This window comes from Mytilus trossulus, chromosome 1, assembly GCF_036588685.1.
Source record: "Mytilus trossulus isolate FHL-02 chromosome 1, PNRI_Mtr1.1.1.hap1, whole genome shotgun sequence".
NCBI classification, from domain to species: Eukaryota; Metazoa; Mollusca; class Bivalvia; order Mytilida; family Mytilidae; genus Mytilus; species Mytilus trossulus.
The window spans coordinates 90233604-90250717 of NC_086373.1; the positions used below are offsets into that span (position 1 = coordinate 90233604).

The 17114-nt window shown below is 31.8% G+C and overlaps 1 protein-coding gene across 2 annotated transcripts; it reads left to right on the forward strand.

Annotated features, from left to right (window-relative positions):
- The first annotated feature begins 5571 nt into the window (after positions 1 to 5571).
- On the forward strand, positions 5572 to 16448 carry LOC134690033 (uncharacterized). Of its 2 annotated transcripts, XR_010101898.1 has the most exons (5): positions 5572 to 5789; positions 9294 to 9452; positions 11059 to 11285; positions 12298 to 14600; positions 16171 to 16448. XR_010101898.1 is itself a non-coding variant. In XM_063550006.1 (4 exons), exons 1-4 carry the CDS (start codon positions 5657 to 5659, stop codon positions 13423 to 13425), a joined length of 1647 nt encoding a protein of 548 aa, XP_063406076.1. In that variant the 5' UTR covers positions 5572 to 5656; the 3' UTR covers positions 13426 to 14897. The 2 variants fall into 2 exon arrangements, 1 of the variants encoding a protein (XP_063406076.1); XM_063550006.1 differs by lacking the exon at positions 16171 to 16448 and having other exon boundaries at positions 12298 to 14897.
- Positions 16449 to 17114: the final 666 nt, after the last annotated feature.

Consider the following 17114-nt stretch of genomic DNA (forward strand, 5'->3'; position numbering starts at 1 on the left):
GTACAATATATGCTATGCTTGGTCCTGGACTGAGTGCCAGAAAAGGAATGTCACCAATCGTCTCGGCACGACTCTGGCAAACTTACGCCTTGCCAAGGAGCCTGTATGGTATGGAAGTCCTAAACTATACAAAGTCTGACATCACAAAATTGGAGAGACTGCAACTACAAATCTGCAGACAGATACAAGGACTGCCAAAAAGAGTTGTTAGTGCTGCCAACTATTGTCTACTTGGTATAGAACCAATACAGTCAACTGTGGACCGACTGCTTCTCAATTTCTTTGGAGGCATTATTCAAGACAATACCAGCATAGGGTACAGAATTATAGAAAGACAACTTGTAATGTCAAAACAAACTGCAAACACGTTCATAAGTAGATTGGAAACTGCTCTATCAAAGTACAAACTGCCAAAAGCTCAAGAACTGCTATTAGTCAAACCAACTAGAGAAAAATGGAAAACAACTGTCAAGTGTGCAATTCAAGATTATTGGGCAGAGAAATGGGAGATGGAAAAATTGAAAAAATCAACAATGAAGTACCTTGACATTAAAGCAAGGCCAATTGGAAATGCTCACCAAATATGGAAATTCACTTCAAATAACACCTTAGAGGTAAAAAAAAAGCAGAAATAAAAGCAAAACTTATAACAAGGACTTATACACTCCAAGTAGATAGAGCCAAGTTTAGCAGAAATGTGGAGCAGGATATGTGCCAATTATGTAATTCAGCTACAGAAGATACAGAACATTTTATGCTGGAATGCAATGCACTGAAAACCGAAAGAGATAAACATTTAACAACACTTATATCATATGTGAAAAACAATATAGGCAACAAGATATTCGATAAAATTATGAATGAAGGACAAATGGTGCAGTTTATTCTGGACTCATCATCTAAAAAGATCAAGGAAATAGTTAAAATCAAACATCAAAATATCAGAGACATTGAGAATATCACACGAACATTATGCTATGGTCTACATTCAAAACGAACAACCCTGTTGAACAAGAGTTAAATTTGACTAAATGAACAATATCAGTCTATCAAGTGAAAGTAGGAGTTTCTTGGTTTATGGTGTTACTGTACAGGTATAATTCTTTAAAAGTTTAAATGTACAACTGTAAATACATATTTAATTTACTAACCTAAATAAATCCCATTGGGAGTGACCCTTAGAAAGGGTGAACCTACCAGACAGGTAACAGGTAACAGGTATGATACAGTAAAGCATCTATACGGGTCAGCAATGCTCAGAATATTCAGATCTACGAACATATCAATTCTATACATGTAAATGTGATTAGATGATTGCTTATTGGAATAATTCTTAATGGCAAGTTATTCTGCGACTTTAACCAGCTAGTTGTATATTTACCGAATTTTGCAATGGTTTTGCCAATTATCTTGGAAGTCCAAACGACTATACTCTTGTATAATATGTCTCAGGAATACCAAAGTTATGTTGAAAAAATAATCAGTCCGTTCTTTCTTTAAACTTGTAATTCAAAATTTGGTGACTTTATATGTTGAACACACCTATCCTATCGAGCTCGAAATTAAAGGAGGATACTACAGATAAAGGTTGCCTCATATCTTGACTTGTATCTAGAAATTGGCAATGTGGGACGGTTGAAAACAAAACTTTACAACAAAAGAGATAATTCTATCTTTCCAATTGTGAAATTTCCATTTCTATGTAGCAACATTCCGTTATGAAATATATGTTTTACAGATGACTATGGATATGTTCTAACCGAGTTTGCAACACGCGAAGCATGTTCTGCTTTCCCTTCCAGGGTATCTAAGATCACCACATTTTTTTGTGGAGTTTGCGTCGGTCACACCATTACCGGTCATGCAACGGATATGGACGGACGTCTAACGGACACGAACGGATTGTAAAAAAGTTATCCGTTTAGGCGTCCGTTCGAGCTTTCCGGTAAGATATGACCGAGGCTTAAATTGGTCTAATATTTACAGATTGCTATTTTCTCATCAAAACTATTGATTTAAGCAATTTTTGATGGTTTAAAAATCATATTTTCACCCCAAAATTAAAAAATCGATATCAGAACTCAATTCCTTTTTACATTAATTATGGTCAGCTTCAAATTTTGAATGCCTTTGCAGATATTTGACTACTAAATTTCTAATCTTCGAAATTAAATGCCGACTTTGTCATCATTTCCCGCAAAATAAATGTATCCCTTGTGTTCAATCACACAGTATTTTCTAACTTTCCAATTTGGTTAGATTTTTTTTATCTCATGCATTTGCCGTGCAAATGAATGTTTTTTTTTATTTTGTAATTTTACAGTTTTTCTTATTTATTATATTTTATGTCAAATTGGAGTTCAAACATGTGTATCATTACTTTTGTTGCCCATAGTGATCTACAGTATATTTCTCACCATCTATAGATCTCTTGAAAACTTTTACCAAAAGTGAGAAACTGAGACATAAAATATGATCAGGAAGAAATTTTAAACTATGAAATGTATGATTTAATGAATTATACGCCTACTGCGTCCCCGAAGAATACATAAAATAAGCCAACATTCTTGAAGTTGTCAATGTATTCCTGATTGGAATGACCGTACTTGGATTGCACTTTTCTAACCAGAAAGAAGTATGGTAATAATCTTATAAGGATCAATCATGATTTGATAAAAAATACATAAAATGTTGAAAAGAAATCTTCCACACATGCGCAAAGAATGCACATATCATATACACGAAACATGATACATACGTCGCCAAGATTTAGATTAGATATTAAAAGCAATACCTAGCTTAATAAAATGTATGAACGGTCGGCACTAATCCAAATTGGTGTCTCCTCCACGATAGTCCTAGATGAACATTAAAACCAGATCTTAAATAAACGGCATTGCTTATTTATAGTGTTTGCTATAGGTTAGCTGTCGCTGTGGAAAACAGTTTAACATAAAACATGCATAGAACCATGGAAGTATCATATTGGTAATATATACTTCCATGATAGAACATAGGGGCAGAGAACTATTTTTCAAGAGATTTCAAATTGTCTAGATAGCAAACCATGATCACACACACATCATAATCTAAGTAAAGTTATTCCCCACTTTTTTTGACATTCTTATTTTTGTTTTTTAATTTTGTATTTTTTGTGTTTCTGCTTTCTAAATATTCGTTTATTTTTTTATTTAAAAAAATAAAAATCTGTATTATTATTTTCTTTTTTCTTTAATTTTAAATACTAAATAGATATACCATTCTATACAAGCATGCTCATACATATATTTTTGTATTATATTGCTATAAATGTTAAATGGAGAAGACTTTATACGACAGTCTGTGTGACTTGTGTCTTATTTTAAACAAATAAAATATGTTTAAACTAAAACTTTTTTTGTCAGAAAACACTGTCAAACATCCAAACATACTATCCACACGTGTCTGTGTACTCACGTGTTTGTGGTTAGAAAAAATCAACTAAATGTGTGTTGCAGTTTTAAAGTCCGCCAGCTGAGACAAATCCAGACAGGGTCGGATCCAGTAATTTTTAAAAGGGGGTTCCTAACCCAGGACAAAAGGGGGGTGGTCCAACTACATGTCCCCATAAATAAATAAATAAATGATCTTTATTTCAAGAGGATGATCCCATTAGTTAAAACTAATCTTCCTGAGATTCCTCAAAATAATAATAACATAGTTATAAGTACACACAGTATTATAAAGTTATATTATACACAATATACAACTGTATTGAAATAATAATGAAAAGACATATTAATTTGCACAATTGATGAAAAATTTGTAGCATTTTGTTATAAATAAATTTGGTGTTTTTACTGTCTTCTGATTGGTTAAAATTATTAGTTTTATTTTCAATGTTGTCAATTTTGATGGCGACACGCCCACTCTGACGCTGTGTATTCATACGCCAACATGTGTGTACGCTTGTTATTGTTAATATAAATAATATAAAAAGTTCATTGAGCCTGATTTTTGAAAGAAATTTATTTATAATGAATGGCAATGATTTATTTTGATTTTATTAAAATAAATAATAGCCATTCATTAATTAAAAGATACAAGTGTATCACTCATTTTGATTTCATTTGGTAAACTGTTCCATATTTGAGAACCTGAAATTATGTAAATGTTTTCTTTAAAAAAAATGTTTTTGGTTTTGGAAGATTTAATAGTTATTCATCAGCTGAACGTAAGTTATAGTTTTGATTATCAGTAAAATGAAAAATTTCTTCTAAATAGTTTGGAATTCAAATGCATTGATCGTCCAAAAAAAGGTGTTTCAACCGCCGGCCACCCCCTCTAGATCCGCGCCTGAAACCTCTAACTATCGAAAATGATTTTTCAAAAATCAAGGCTTTCGGGCAATTCAGCACTCGAGAGCACAAAATTTGAGCTTGAATTGTCAAACTGGGTATTTTGATGGTTTAAATTTCAAGACTGAATAATCAAACTAAATTTCTATGACAGCAGTAATTGCTATTAAATCGATTTTTGTTGTTGTTGTTTAACCATTCTTTTGAAAACTTGAACAGAACAAAAATGATCAGCTAGAAAAAATCTGAAGAAAAAATTTTCACGAACCGTAATTTGGGTTATTGTTATTTCAATATCAATCATACAATTTCCCGTGTTCGCAATTATAATCTAATTCTCTGAATAACACTACATACAGTCATGGTCCGTATTTTCGGCTTCAAGAATGCTTCCATCGACACAGTGAAGAAAGAGAGCAAAAAGGATAAAATGGACATAGTTTTCCGTTGTACAGTGTGATGATGACACTCATCCCTTTTCTTCTTAAGTATTGACCATGCTAGGCCTATTAGACACAGTCGGAAAGAAGATGTTTATGAAAGGGGGACCATAAACAAAAGCGGACTCAGTATACACAATTAAGATCTGAGAACTTACTTCTGGTTTTGTTTCATGATAATTGTCTTTTAGAAGAATGACATTTACTTTAATAATTCATGATATTATTTTCGAATATAATCTGTGAAATTATTTTCCATAAACATCCATTATTTGTTTTTTTACTTTACTTATTGAACTTATACTGAAATACACTATTATAAGTCCATAGTATTTCCAAAGATTAAGTTTTTTTTCTTATTAACTATCAGTCAAAATTTGAACTTCCCAGACACTGAGAACTTCACCGTCGACTATGGAAAATATTTTCCTCCCGATAAAAAAATAGCCACAACTTCTTTGACATTTTTTTCCGCCGGATGAAATCTCATCCGGGTCAGAATTTTGCTTTTCATAAGAACATAAGTTGTTCGAACTGTTAGTTAAAATATACTTTTTCACTTTTTTTGGTCTTTGGAAAATGTTTTAAATTTGTTTGTGCTCGAAAATTTGGTTATTTTGAAACACGTCTACAAATTGCAGTTTTTATCCCACACTTAGGTTTGAACGTTGTTTTGAATAAAGACTTGCGAGACCAATTATCGCTTATAAATATTTTAAAATTGTGGCCGGTTTGATTTGGGGTCGACTCGACTATCACAACTGTCCGGATATTCCAATCGAAACCGTTGTTTATTCTTTTAATCTGGTTTACTGTCCCCTGTACGTTGGCTCTCTGTTGTCCATTAGAATTTGTGACCAGTCCGTATGAATCAACGCTATGGCAGCTCGCTCAGCTCAATTTATGAATAGAATGGGTCAATTTCCTGGTCCGAAAAAATTCAAACAGTATATTGTTTGTCATGTCATACTAGGCATAGTACTCTTTCTGATATACTACAGAGTAAATGGCGGTAAGTCCAGAAACCTCAAAAGAAGAAATCGGTTCATCTCGCTCGACCAGAAAGTGCTATGTTTCGCTTCCTTTTAATAGTTTTACTGTAGCTCAGGGTCCAAACCAATATAAAAGCTATCATAAACCATCCTTATCTTATAACATTGAACCTAACTTGACCATCCCCTAACCTAAAAATATCTTCCAGGGTTCCATGAATAGTAAACCTCGGCAAATAAAAACAAGTGCCCTAACCTACATTGTAACCATACCTCTATGGCTTAAAGCTTAAGCAGTCTCGCTATTAAGCGACAGGAAGTATTTTAGCAACAAGAAGTGACAAGAGGAATAATTAAATGACAAGAAGACTATATAGGGACAAGAAAACAAATTAAGCGACAAGAAAGTGAATATCAATTTATTCAGTCAATATTTAAAGTAATAAAGCATCACACATTTTTTTTAACCTAGATCTAATTGCTACATTTATGTATCATGTGTGTAATACAGAAAATATAATGTTTTCTGGTCATACTTTCCAGTTTGGTGCATTTCCGTCAAAAACTCTGGTTTTAGTGAACATCATTTGTGCGTTTTTACCGGGGGGCACAGGGGCACGTGCCCCCCCAGTTCAGGTCACCAAAATGTTTTTCTAACATAATTTTATTGCTACTAAAACTTCTTATCTAGTGCGCAAATTGTCACAGCTTGATTAGACTTCTTAAACTGGCCGTTAATTAATACCAGCGTCCACATGCATGATTTATGACAACTTATCGGTGGGTGTGTTAATATTGGCACCTGTGTGTAATGCCTCTATACAAAAGCTTTTATGTAAAATATATTTACATGTTGATTGGAATAGTACAAATTTGTATTGGTTTATAATACAATACTGACTGACGATCGATTACCAGGTGACACTTGTATTTGAAGAATGTCGATAATGTTGGTATACATCTATTTTTGGGTATCTCTTCATTCAAAAATTAGGGGGGGAGGGTAGGAGGTGTCCTGATCCCGAAATCCCGGACTTTAAAACACGAAATCCCGAGGTTACAAATTTAAATCCCTCCATTCCGAAATTCGAAAAAAGAATTCCCGGATCCCAAAATGGTTAATCCCGAAATCCCGAGCTTAAAACAACTGATCCTGGAGTCCTGATAAAGGTCCTACCCTTCTCAAAATACAGTAATCACAATAACATTTCCTATAAATGTACGTTTTTTTTTCAAAACTGTCTGTTTGTGAATTTATTCAGCAACAAATTAAACTATTTATTTTTTGATAACTTACAAGATATTTTTTTTAAATGGAACATCATATTTCATTCCCCTCTTATTTTGAAGGGAAATCAATTTGTTTTACTCCCCTCCCCCTTTCCCCTAATGTTTTCCCCTGGTCCAGGAAAAATGAATTGACATTTCCTAATAAATAATCATTAATAAAATGCTATTTGATTTTTCGATAAAATTTACTTTGTAACAGAATCTAGGACTAACAATGTATGATGATACATTTCTCTCAAAGCCCAACGTGACGGTACCCAAATTGCACCTATTTTGACAGTTTTTTCACCCAAGTTTTTATATGATCAAGAAAAAAATGTCCATACTGTGTTTATTTTGAAGCCCTATCCTTCTTTATTGTATAGGTATACCAGTTTGATTTTTAATCCATATTGAGTCATAAAAAAATGGGTTTGAATCAACCTCCAAACTATCCATGATTCTGTAATGAGGAGTACCCAAATTGCATCCATGCTTAAATTCACATCGTCAAAAGTCTAATAACCGAGCTTCTGTTTAATTTCTTCAAATATTTTGAACAATTGGATATTAGTCCATGCTTACTTTTCATATTTTATGAAATTAATACTTATAATATATTGTATTTGCTAATTTTAAAAAGATGACGTTTTGATGACGTCACATGGTGATGTTTTCGTACATTTTGCTTTTTCAGTAAACAGCCATCTGTTGATAAATACTGTGAACGTTTTGTGTATATCTAAATATGTTTACCTATGTTGAAAGACGTGCATAGTATCAAATCATAAAGATACAAACTGTTTAGTCTGTAGAAAACCTTATAAGGTATCAGTTGCTATTTTTTCTGAATAGGTGCAATTTGGGTACTCCGTGCAATTTGGGTACCCTTACGTCAAGCATGCAATTATGTTTGTTTTTATTTTTATTTTTTCAATTACAATAAAATTGAGATGGGAAATGGGGAATGTGTCAAAGAGACAACAACCCGACCAAATAAAAAAACAACAGGAGAAGGTCACCAACAGGTCTTCAATGTAGCGAGAAATTCCCGCACCCGGAGGCGTCCTTCAGCTGGCCCCTAAACAAATATATACTAGTTCAGTGATAATGAACGCCTTACTAATTTCCAAATTGTACACAAGAAACTAAAATTAAAATAATACAAGACTAACAAAGGCCAGAGGCTCCTGACTTGGGACAGGCGCAAAAATGCGGCGGGGTTAAACATGTTTGTGAGATCTCAACCCTCCCCTATACCTCTAGCCAATGTAGAAAAGTAAATGTATAACAATACGCACATTAAAATTCAGACTATATACATTATGAATACAAGAGTATGTGAATGAAAAATAAAGTTGATTTACATGTATATTGGCTTGATATTAGACAGCAATCTATATATGAAAAATAGGACAAGACAGAGAGGTTGAATTTGTCACTTAAAAACGGTAATTGTTGACCCAGTAATAAAAAAAGAGTTAAAATTAATAAGAAATCAATTTATTTTGTTCATATTCATTATTGTTCTAAAATGACCATATTTTTTGTATGTTCATTCAATTATCTACCTAAAAAGCTTCATATATAAGTTGAAGCATGTTTTTATAATACATTTTTATATATGTTACCTGCTTTTATTTGTTGTTTATGTTGTAAACATTGTTTATTGTACCATCCAGTTTTGATAATGACTTAAATTTCTCAAATACAACCCAAACTACATGTATAATTAACCAAAAAAGAAGTTTCCACCTTTCAAAAAGAAATATGCATGAGTTGTTTTGTTTCATACAAGCAAAACTTATACTGTTGGTTTTGATATATAATAATATATATTGATATGCAGTTGAAATGATCTATACATGGTATAAGCTGTGTTAAGCAATATTTGCAAAACATCTGTTAGTTATATTTCAACTGAATAAACTAATGACATGTTTTGACTAATCTTTTTGGTCTTTCCTATATAATTTTCAACATTTGGACCAAAAATATCCTTATATGTAGCTTATTACCCAAATATGATCCCTAGCCCATATAACCCTCCTCAATACCAGTTTTGTCAGTGGAATGTCACCTGACCAACAAATGTAAAGCAAGAAAGATTATGGTCAACAATTGTATGTAGGTTTATTATATCATTATCTATTTTTTTTTTCCTCATGGGGTTGTTGACGTCTCTGAATATTGTGTTTCAATTTATCATCAAACTTCAAACTTTGGAAATTAAATTTACTAATCTTCTTTTACAGGCATAATACCTTTTTTTCTTATCAACAAGATACCACTTTTGAAGATAGGTCCAGGGACACCAACATTGTATTATTTCACCAATGCAGAAAATGATGGTGTCAATATTAAATGGTTTCATGGAGCTAACAGCAGACTTACGTTACGTAAGGCAATGAAAGGTATGAAACATTTGTATTTAAACATGTTTAAGGAATAGTATTGCTTGTGCTCAAACCCTGTTTGGAATATCTTAAAAATTAAGCAAATTTAGCAATTTTCTAATTAAGGTAGCACAATACAAAGATTTTTTTACTTCCAATCACTAACCTTTGAAATGCTGTAACTTTCTTATGAATGCATAGAAAATAATAAAAGAGGTATATATAGATAGATAAAAGATTAATCGGTTAAATGAATGCAATATTTTTATTATGCAATCATTATGTAATCAATTATTATGTAATTAGTGGCAAAATCTGGGTAGGTTCACTTGAATGAATTTAGCTCTATCATCTCTTTAACTATACAGAAAATTTTAACGAAATCTTAATCAACACATCATGGGCTTCAAAAGGGTGTCTCAGATTGTCTCTATGGTATTCAATTCTCTCATAAATCTCTAATTAGTGTAAACATCCTAACCACATAAAAGAAGATAATGTTTAATTAGGTGTAAAATTTGTTCTATACATTCTATCTGAAATCTGAGACACCCTTTTGTAGATAATGGCCATAGGAACAACATATAATAAAATCAACCCTCTAGGGATACCTATGCAGAAGCTAATTTCATTTGAAAGTGGAAATTTGGTGAAAAATATTTTAGACACAGTTAACATTATAATTGGCTACATAATCGTTGCATAATACTAACATTGCATTAATTTGAAAGAGTATTCTGTTAGCTATCCAAAACTACCACTTTTATAAATTTTCAAGTATTATTAAGAAAGTTACAGCATTTTAAAACTTGGAAGTTAGAGTTATAAAATCTTTGTATTGTGCTACCTTAATGCAATATACTTGAATAACTTAAGCAAATATATGATAAAAAATCTCAAATGCATTATTTCTGATATTTGACTGACCTATTTCAGATGCATCATGTGAACAATATCATACATATTATTCCATATTGAAAGCAATTGCTAAGGGTTTTCTTTATGAATGGGATTTTGAATTAATAATAAGCATATTCATCTGTGGAAAAGGGTTTTTCACCATGCAAAACATTGCATGCTGTTATATGTTTTATTATGTTAAAATCATGGAAGGTTTTTGGTTTTGGTAACTAGATATAGGAAGATGTGGTATGAGTGCCAATGAGACAACTCTCCATCCAAATAACAATTTATAAAAGTAAACCATTATAGGTCAATGTACGGCCTTCAACACAGAACCTTGGCTCACATCGAACAACAAGCTATAAAGGGCTCCAAAATAACTAGTGGAAACTAATAGTCATTACGTACATTTCTTGGGGATCTCACTATGAAATTCAATATGAAATAAAGCAATCATTGTCTTGTGTTTCGGTAAGTATTTGGTTTAAGATAATAATTGTATATTATTTGATATTGAGAATAATTTGCTATTTTCTCATGTTTAAACTCGTAAAAGATGCAGTTTCTATCCATTTTTTGTTGAATGCTATATTTTATCAGTAAATATTGTGATATTTGGGCAAAAAATTAAAATAAAAAGTGTTTTAATTGCATTTCATTGTATTGCTGATGGTATAAACTAAAAGCATTTATAATAAAGCATGTTTTTGATATGGGATAGGTGAAGCACAAATGGTGGAAGCTGATGTGATGCTTCAAGGTCAAGGTACAGATAAACAGAGTTTAGAACCAATCATGGCTAAGTTACCTGATACTACTAGTGATATAAACCTGGAGGAATGGTTAGCATTATTTGTTACTACCAAAAAGAAAGGATTTAAGTTAGACTTCCAGTCAACAGATGCTGTAGAAATTACTTTGGAGAAACTGAAGGCAGTCAAACATAAAGTAAGATTATTTAAAGATAGATATTTTGCTGATGCATTTATTTATTTAATTTTTACTCAGGAATATAAGAGTTTGGTAAAATAAAAATAAAATGAAATTTGGATAAAGTTGTTAAAAAGGAAGAAAGAATTTTTGTACTTTGAACCAATCTTTTCATCTTTGCTAGCCATTGAGAGGAGGGGAATGGGTCCTATTCCTTGGCTAGGGAAGATGTGATCTATTACAGTAAGCCATTTGCAACTGATTTTCAAAACATGTATAGTAAAACAGGAAGTATGCTGTTACAAGATTTACATAGAAACATTTTCAGTTTATGAACCACTAAAAACTTAGTCTCCATTTAAATTCTTCTGGTCTTTGAAAATACAATATGAATATGCATATAAGCTGTGTTTGATTCTCAGACTTATATTATTATGTATATTGATATGTATATATACAATGTAGCAACATATCAGAAATAGGAGTGACCTGAGTTTGTATTTTAATTAGAATGGTGCAGAAGAAATATACGAATACGGAATACATAGAAGTAATGTGATTAAATGTGTTTAGATGATGATGAGAAGAGATGAATATAGGGTATTATTCTAAATTTCAATTGTTTTCATTACAACTTGACATTTTATGAATAAGAACAACCAAACTTACACTGGTGTTCACTCACTTCCTTACAACTGGTCGGTCAAATTTCTACTAAAGCTTAACCGAAATCACTGAAAGGATAAAGGTCATACATATAATACTTGGCTTTAAGTTTATATAGTTTAGTTTGTGATCTTGTATTTGGTTTACTCATTTCAGTTCCTCTAGATGGGTTGTAGGAAAGTGTCAAATGAAATATTGAAAAAAATGACCTGAGCAATATATGAATTTAATGAAGATCATGAAAGTATGAGTTAGCTAAAGGCTTAAATTGATTCATGTTTTTATACTGGTACAGAAAAGATCATAGGGAATATATATTTTATCAAATTAGTTTATTTAACAACATTATTATTTATTGTTTTAGCTACAAGTTCCAGTGTGGTTACATGCAAATATTATAAAAGGTCCTCTCGGCCATGAACCAAGAGTCGATGGCATTAGATTCATCAAACATGTCCAAAGATTGTTTCCTGAATGTACACTTTCATTAGGATGGACAACAGGAACTCATACAGACTTAAGTCAGATAGGATACACATGGAATATGACCCTTGACATGTATCATTTTGTACATGCCCATGAGATTGAACCTCCCATTGTATTTACTGTTAGAGCTTCATTGATAAGAAACTCTGTACCTCAGTTAAAATGGCTGACCGACAACACTAGAGGTTCTATATTGGTATATCAACCAGAGGAGGACAAACAACATGTGAATAAGGAGCTCATGCATATAGCTTATAGGTTTGATCCAGCAACATCTTTTTGGGATATCAGTAACCCAGATCTGGATGAATATCTCAATAAGAATCGTCATCTATCCAAAAACGAGTTAGATCCGTTAGTTCACATGAGAGATAATGTTGCTTTCAGGCCCATGCAATGGTTAAAGATGGGACTTCATGTTCAGCAGCATTCAGTTCTAGGTAGTGAAGAGGCTCTTGTTCTTACCAGTAAAGCTGTTTTTGTTTTAACTAAAGGTAAATATCGTCCGTCACCTCACAATATCTTGCATGGACGAGTTATGTTTATAAATAGAAAGAACAGACCAGTCGAACAAGGAGAAACAGGTCTCAATATAGTAGTACGATCTTCAAAATATAATGATTTTGAACATATTAATGGTATATTCTGTTTCCTAGGCATGGATGGACAAATGAGAGTTGACAGTCGTGGAATAACTCCTCCGATAAAAAAAGGTCATCAGAGATTTTCTCTGAGTTCAACAGATTGTTATGGATTCAGTGTTTCAGATGCAGGTCATGAAATTATATTTACTGTTGATATCCTGAATGATTGTGAAACTTTCCAAAGTGTTAAGCGTGAAAGAGGTAAACATGCTGTTTTAAGAGTTCCTGTCCCTAGAGATATTGGTGATGAGATGCATCCATTCATTGTTAAATTAGAAGATAGTAATAGATATGCTGTTATTGATGAATTACATTTAGAATATAATCCAAAACGTGAACCAGTCAATGTTAAAATGAGCTGAAGTCATTCTATTTTAGATCTTTATATTTTTATAAATTTTTTAGTCTTTTGGTTTTGTTCAAATTGTTCTCTTCTAGTTAAGAACTTAGTTGAAAGTGGAGATTATTCCCATTACTACTTATACAAAACATGGTGTTTGACAATGATACCTTTTGAAATTTTCCCTGCTCTTTGCAAATGATGACTGAACAAATATGTTAAAGTTTTTATCTTTGGTTTTATTTGGACTACATTATTGCATATTTGTGCATGCCTTTGGTAGTGGCATGAGAATATTGACATTGTGTTAATACAATTTGCTGTTACAACATTTATATGGAAATAATTACAAATTAAGGAATCTCCCTCACGCAAAACTCTGATAAACATGTATGAGTATAATGCTCTGTTTTATTGATAAAATAAAGCTTTCATGCTGAGATGCAGGATTTTGTAAACTTTACAAAAGTGATTTTTTTTATATCAACAGTTACATACTACTTCTTAACTTCAATTTGTTTTTTGTTAAAATTTAACAAACAAACAAAAAAAATTGGGAAGTCAGACTGAAACTCCTATTTTGAAAAAAAAAATTGAACACTTTTCATACACTGACTGCAGTCTTGTTTTCCAGTTGCCCTGTCCATAGCCTCACACATGCTGTCACACAAGAAATCTGTATCATGTGTTTACATATACAAGTCAATCAATCCCTCACTTGAAGTATAGAAGTAGTTGTTATATTGATTATAAGTTTCTTTTTATTTTGAAACCTAGATGTAAAACTTTTTTGTTCACTCAACTTTTTGTACATGTAATTGGAATTGTTTGTCTTCACCAGGCTTAGCCTAAATTATGATTTAGAACACAAGTTTTATCCAGCTTATATGTACTTGTTTCATTTTCCAATGGGACTTTCAAATATTGTGCATCTTAGGACTAACACACAGTATGCATGTGATTTAAATTTTTCACTCAATTTAGAATATTTTTTTTTATGGTAAGAAAGCTTGATTATGCATTATATATTGTTATTCACTAACCAAAGTGCAATATATCATGTACATGTACCATATTTTTAGTGGAAAATTGTCTCCTTCAAAGAACAAGCATTTACCTTTTTGTTGCTAAAACTTTATAAATAAGCATTCCCATTAGCTAGTCCCACAACATAAAAAAAGTCCTTTAAATTGTAAAGTACTTGAATAAGCTCTGGCATCGATATAGCCTTTTTGCACTGATGCAGCGTTAAGCAAACATCTATCAATAAAGAAAAGGTCAAATTGATTATTAAATAGGATCATGCAAACTGGTGAAGAAGTAACAATACTATGTCAGCTGAAATATGGAAAACAAACAATTCAATTTATTTTTAACTATTTTTTGTTGTTGTTGCTTATAAATATAAAAGTGATGGACTTTGAATCTTTAAACATGTACATATATATACAAACTTGAACAAAGGGATGGATTTGTAATGCAGTAAGAATTGATTTAGATCATGTCAAAGTTATATCACTAGTTTATTGTAATATACATATTTCACCATAGAACAAGTTAATTTATGCATGATAGTAGATACTTTTGGAGAAATTGTTATCTTTTGGTACTGGATTTCTCTTATATAAATTATAATGAGGAGTTATCAAAACCAGGCAATTTTTGCACTTGCATAGATCTTTTTTGACCCCACAGCTTAACTGAAACAGAGTATTTTAGAATAACTTAATTATCATTTGACAGATGAACTAAGCAGATGCTTTTCATATTTTTTATTTCTTATATTGCGGCCAAACATTTGATTGGTCATACTGTAATTCATAACAATGCATAATGACAGTGTAAATAAATTTATTGTGTACTAGTAATCATAATTTGGACATTGGTGTTTTTGTAATTGTTTATTTTTTTCTAAGAATGTTAGATCATTTACTAGTTTTGATGCCATATATAACTAAGCCATATATTTAATACTTGGACTTTGAAATAAGTACAAAAAGAATACAGCAATATTGTAATGATGTGTACATTTTTATTATGATAAGGATTTGTTAAATATAATTTACATAGAAAGGTTGTTTTTTTGTTGGGATAGATCTTTTGCGTCTTTGTATGCCTGTATCAAATGATTATTTATATATACACTATTTCTGTGTTTAAGACAATACTATTTATGTTACACTTATTCTGAACTGTTTATTATGTAGATAATTATATGCAAGATGTCATTTTATTAATTTTACACACAATTAGATTTGTACACATTTAAATTAAGCATTTTTATATTTTTTGTTATCTTTCACTAGTGTTCTTATCCATGAAATGGACATACTTTGTTTCTTGGAATAACTGCTTTATTGTTTATGTAATCATACCAGACATATCATCTATGCATTGTATAACATATCTATACTATACATTCCTTTTATATACAATTTGAATGTTTATTTTTACAAATAAAATATGATTTTCAAACTTTTTAAAATGTTTTAAAGTGTACAAGATTTCATCTTTAATGTTTTCAATCATTGAAACATTAAATGCAACAATTATCTAAGAGGGGCAAAAGAAACAAGAGGGACATTCAAACTCATAAATTGAAAAATAAACTGACAACGCCATGGCTTAAAAGAGAAAAAGACAAAACAGGCAAACAATAGTACTCAAAACACAACATAGAAAAATAAAGACTAAGCAACACAAACCCAACCAAAAACTGGGGATGATCTCAGGTGCTCCAGGAGGGTCAGCAGATCCTGCTCCACAGGTTGCACCTGTTATGTTGCTAATACAAGTCCAACCCGCTAATAGTTCTGATAAAATGGATAGCAAAAATCAGTGAAATGAATTTACAAAATACATTACATGTCAAAGCAGCCTGTTGAAGCAATTGCATCAAATCAGGGAACATTTATTCCCACTTGTGCCTAACTAAAAGGCTATTGTTTGTGCATAGTTAAAACAAGGCTACTTCTGCATTCACTCAAGTATTTAGAACCCTGTTTCATTTCTTAATCTTTCTTTTGGGCATATCAACAAAGCTATGGTGGCCACCAGGATTTTTGTCGAGTCTGCAACTGTTGCAGAGTGATCGACATAGGGATAGTGATCTGGCAGCGGCGGCGTTAGCTAACTTCTTTTACCCTTTCCCCTTTGAATTTTTTTTTTTGCATACTTGATTCTCATAGGATTTTTTTGATAAAATGCTGAACTTATGATTTGAAGTACTAAAGCATTGTGAAAAACAACTATTTCATCAAATAAATTTAAGTCAGATATTCCTATGATATTCCTTTTCATATTGGATACAAACTTTATTAAGTCAACTGCAGACACTTTGTAGTCGAAGTGTTTCAACTGAGGTACTACACAGGCGTCAAAAGGCGTCATTATGGAGTAAAGGGGGTGGCGTCATTATGGAGGAAAGGGTTAAAGCTTTATATTTTAGAAGGGGGAAGACCTGGATGCTTCATACTTTGTATATAGATGTCTCATGTTCTGAAGTTTCCGTCACTCACATGTCCAGTGTCTTTGACCTCATTTTAATGGTTCAGTGACTACTTGAAAAAAAAATTAAGATTTATTGTAATGTTAAATGCTCTCTTATTATAAATAATAGGATAACTATTTTTGGTATGTGCATACCTTTCAAGATTCTCATGCCTGTCCGACAGTTTTCACTTGACCTGAACCTCATTTCATGGATGAGTG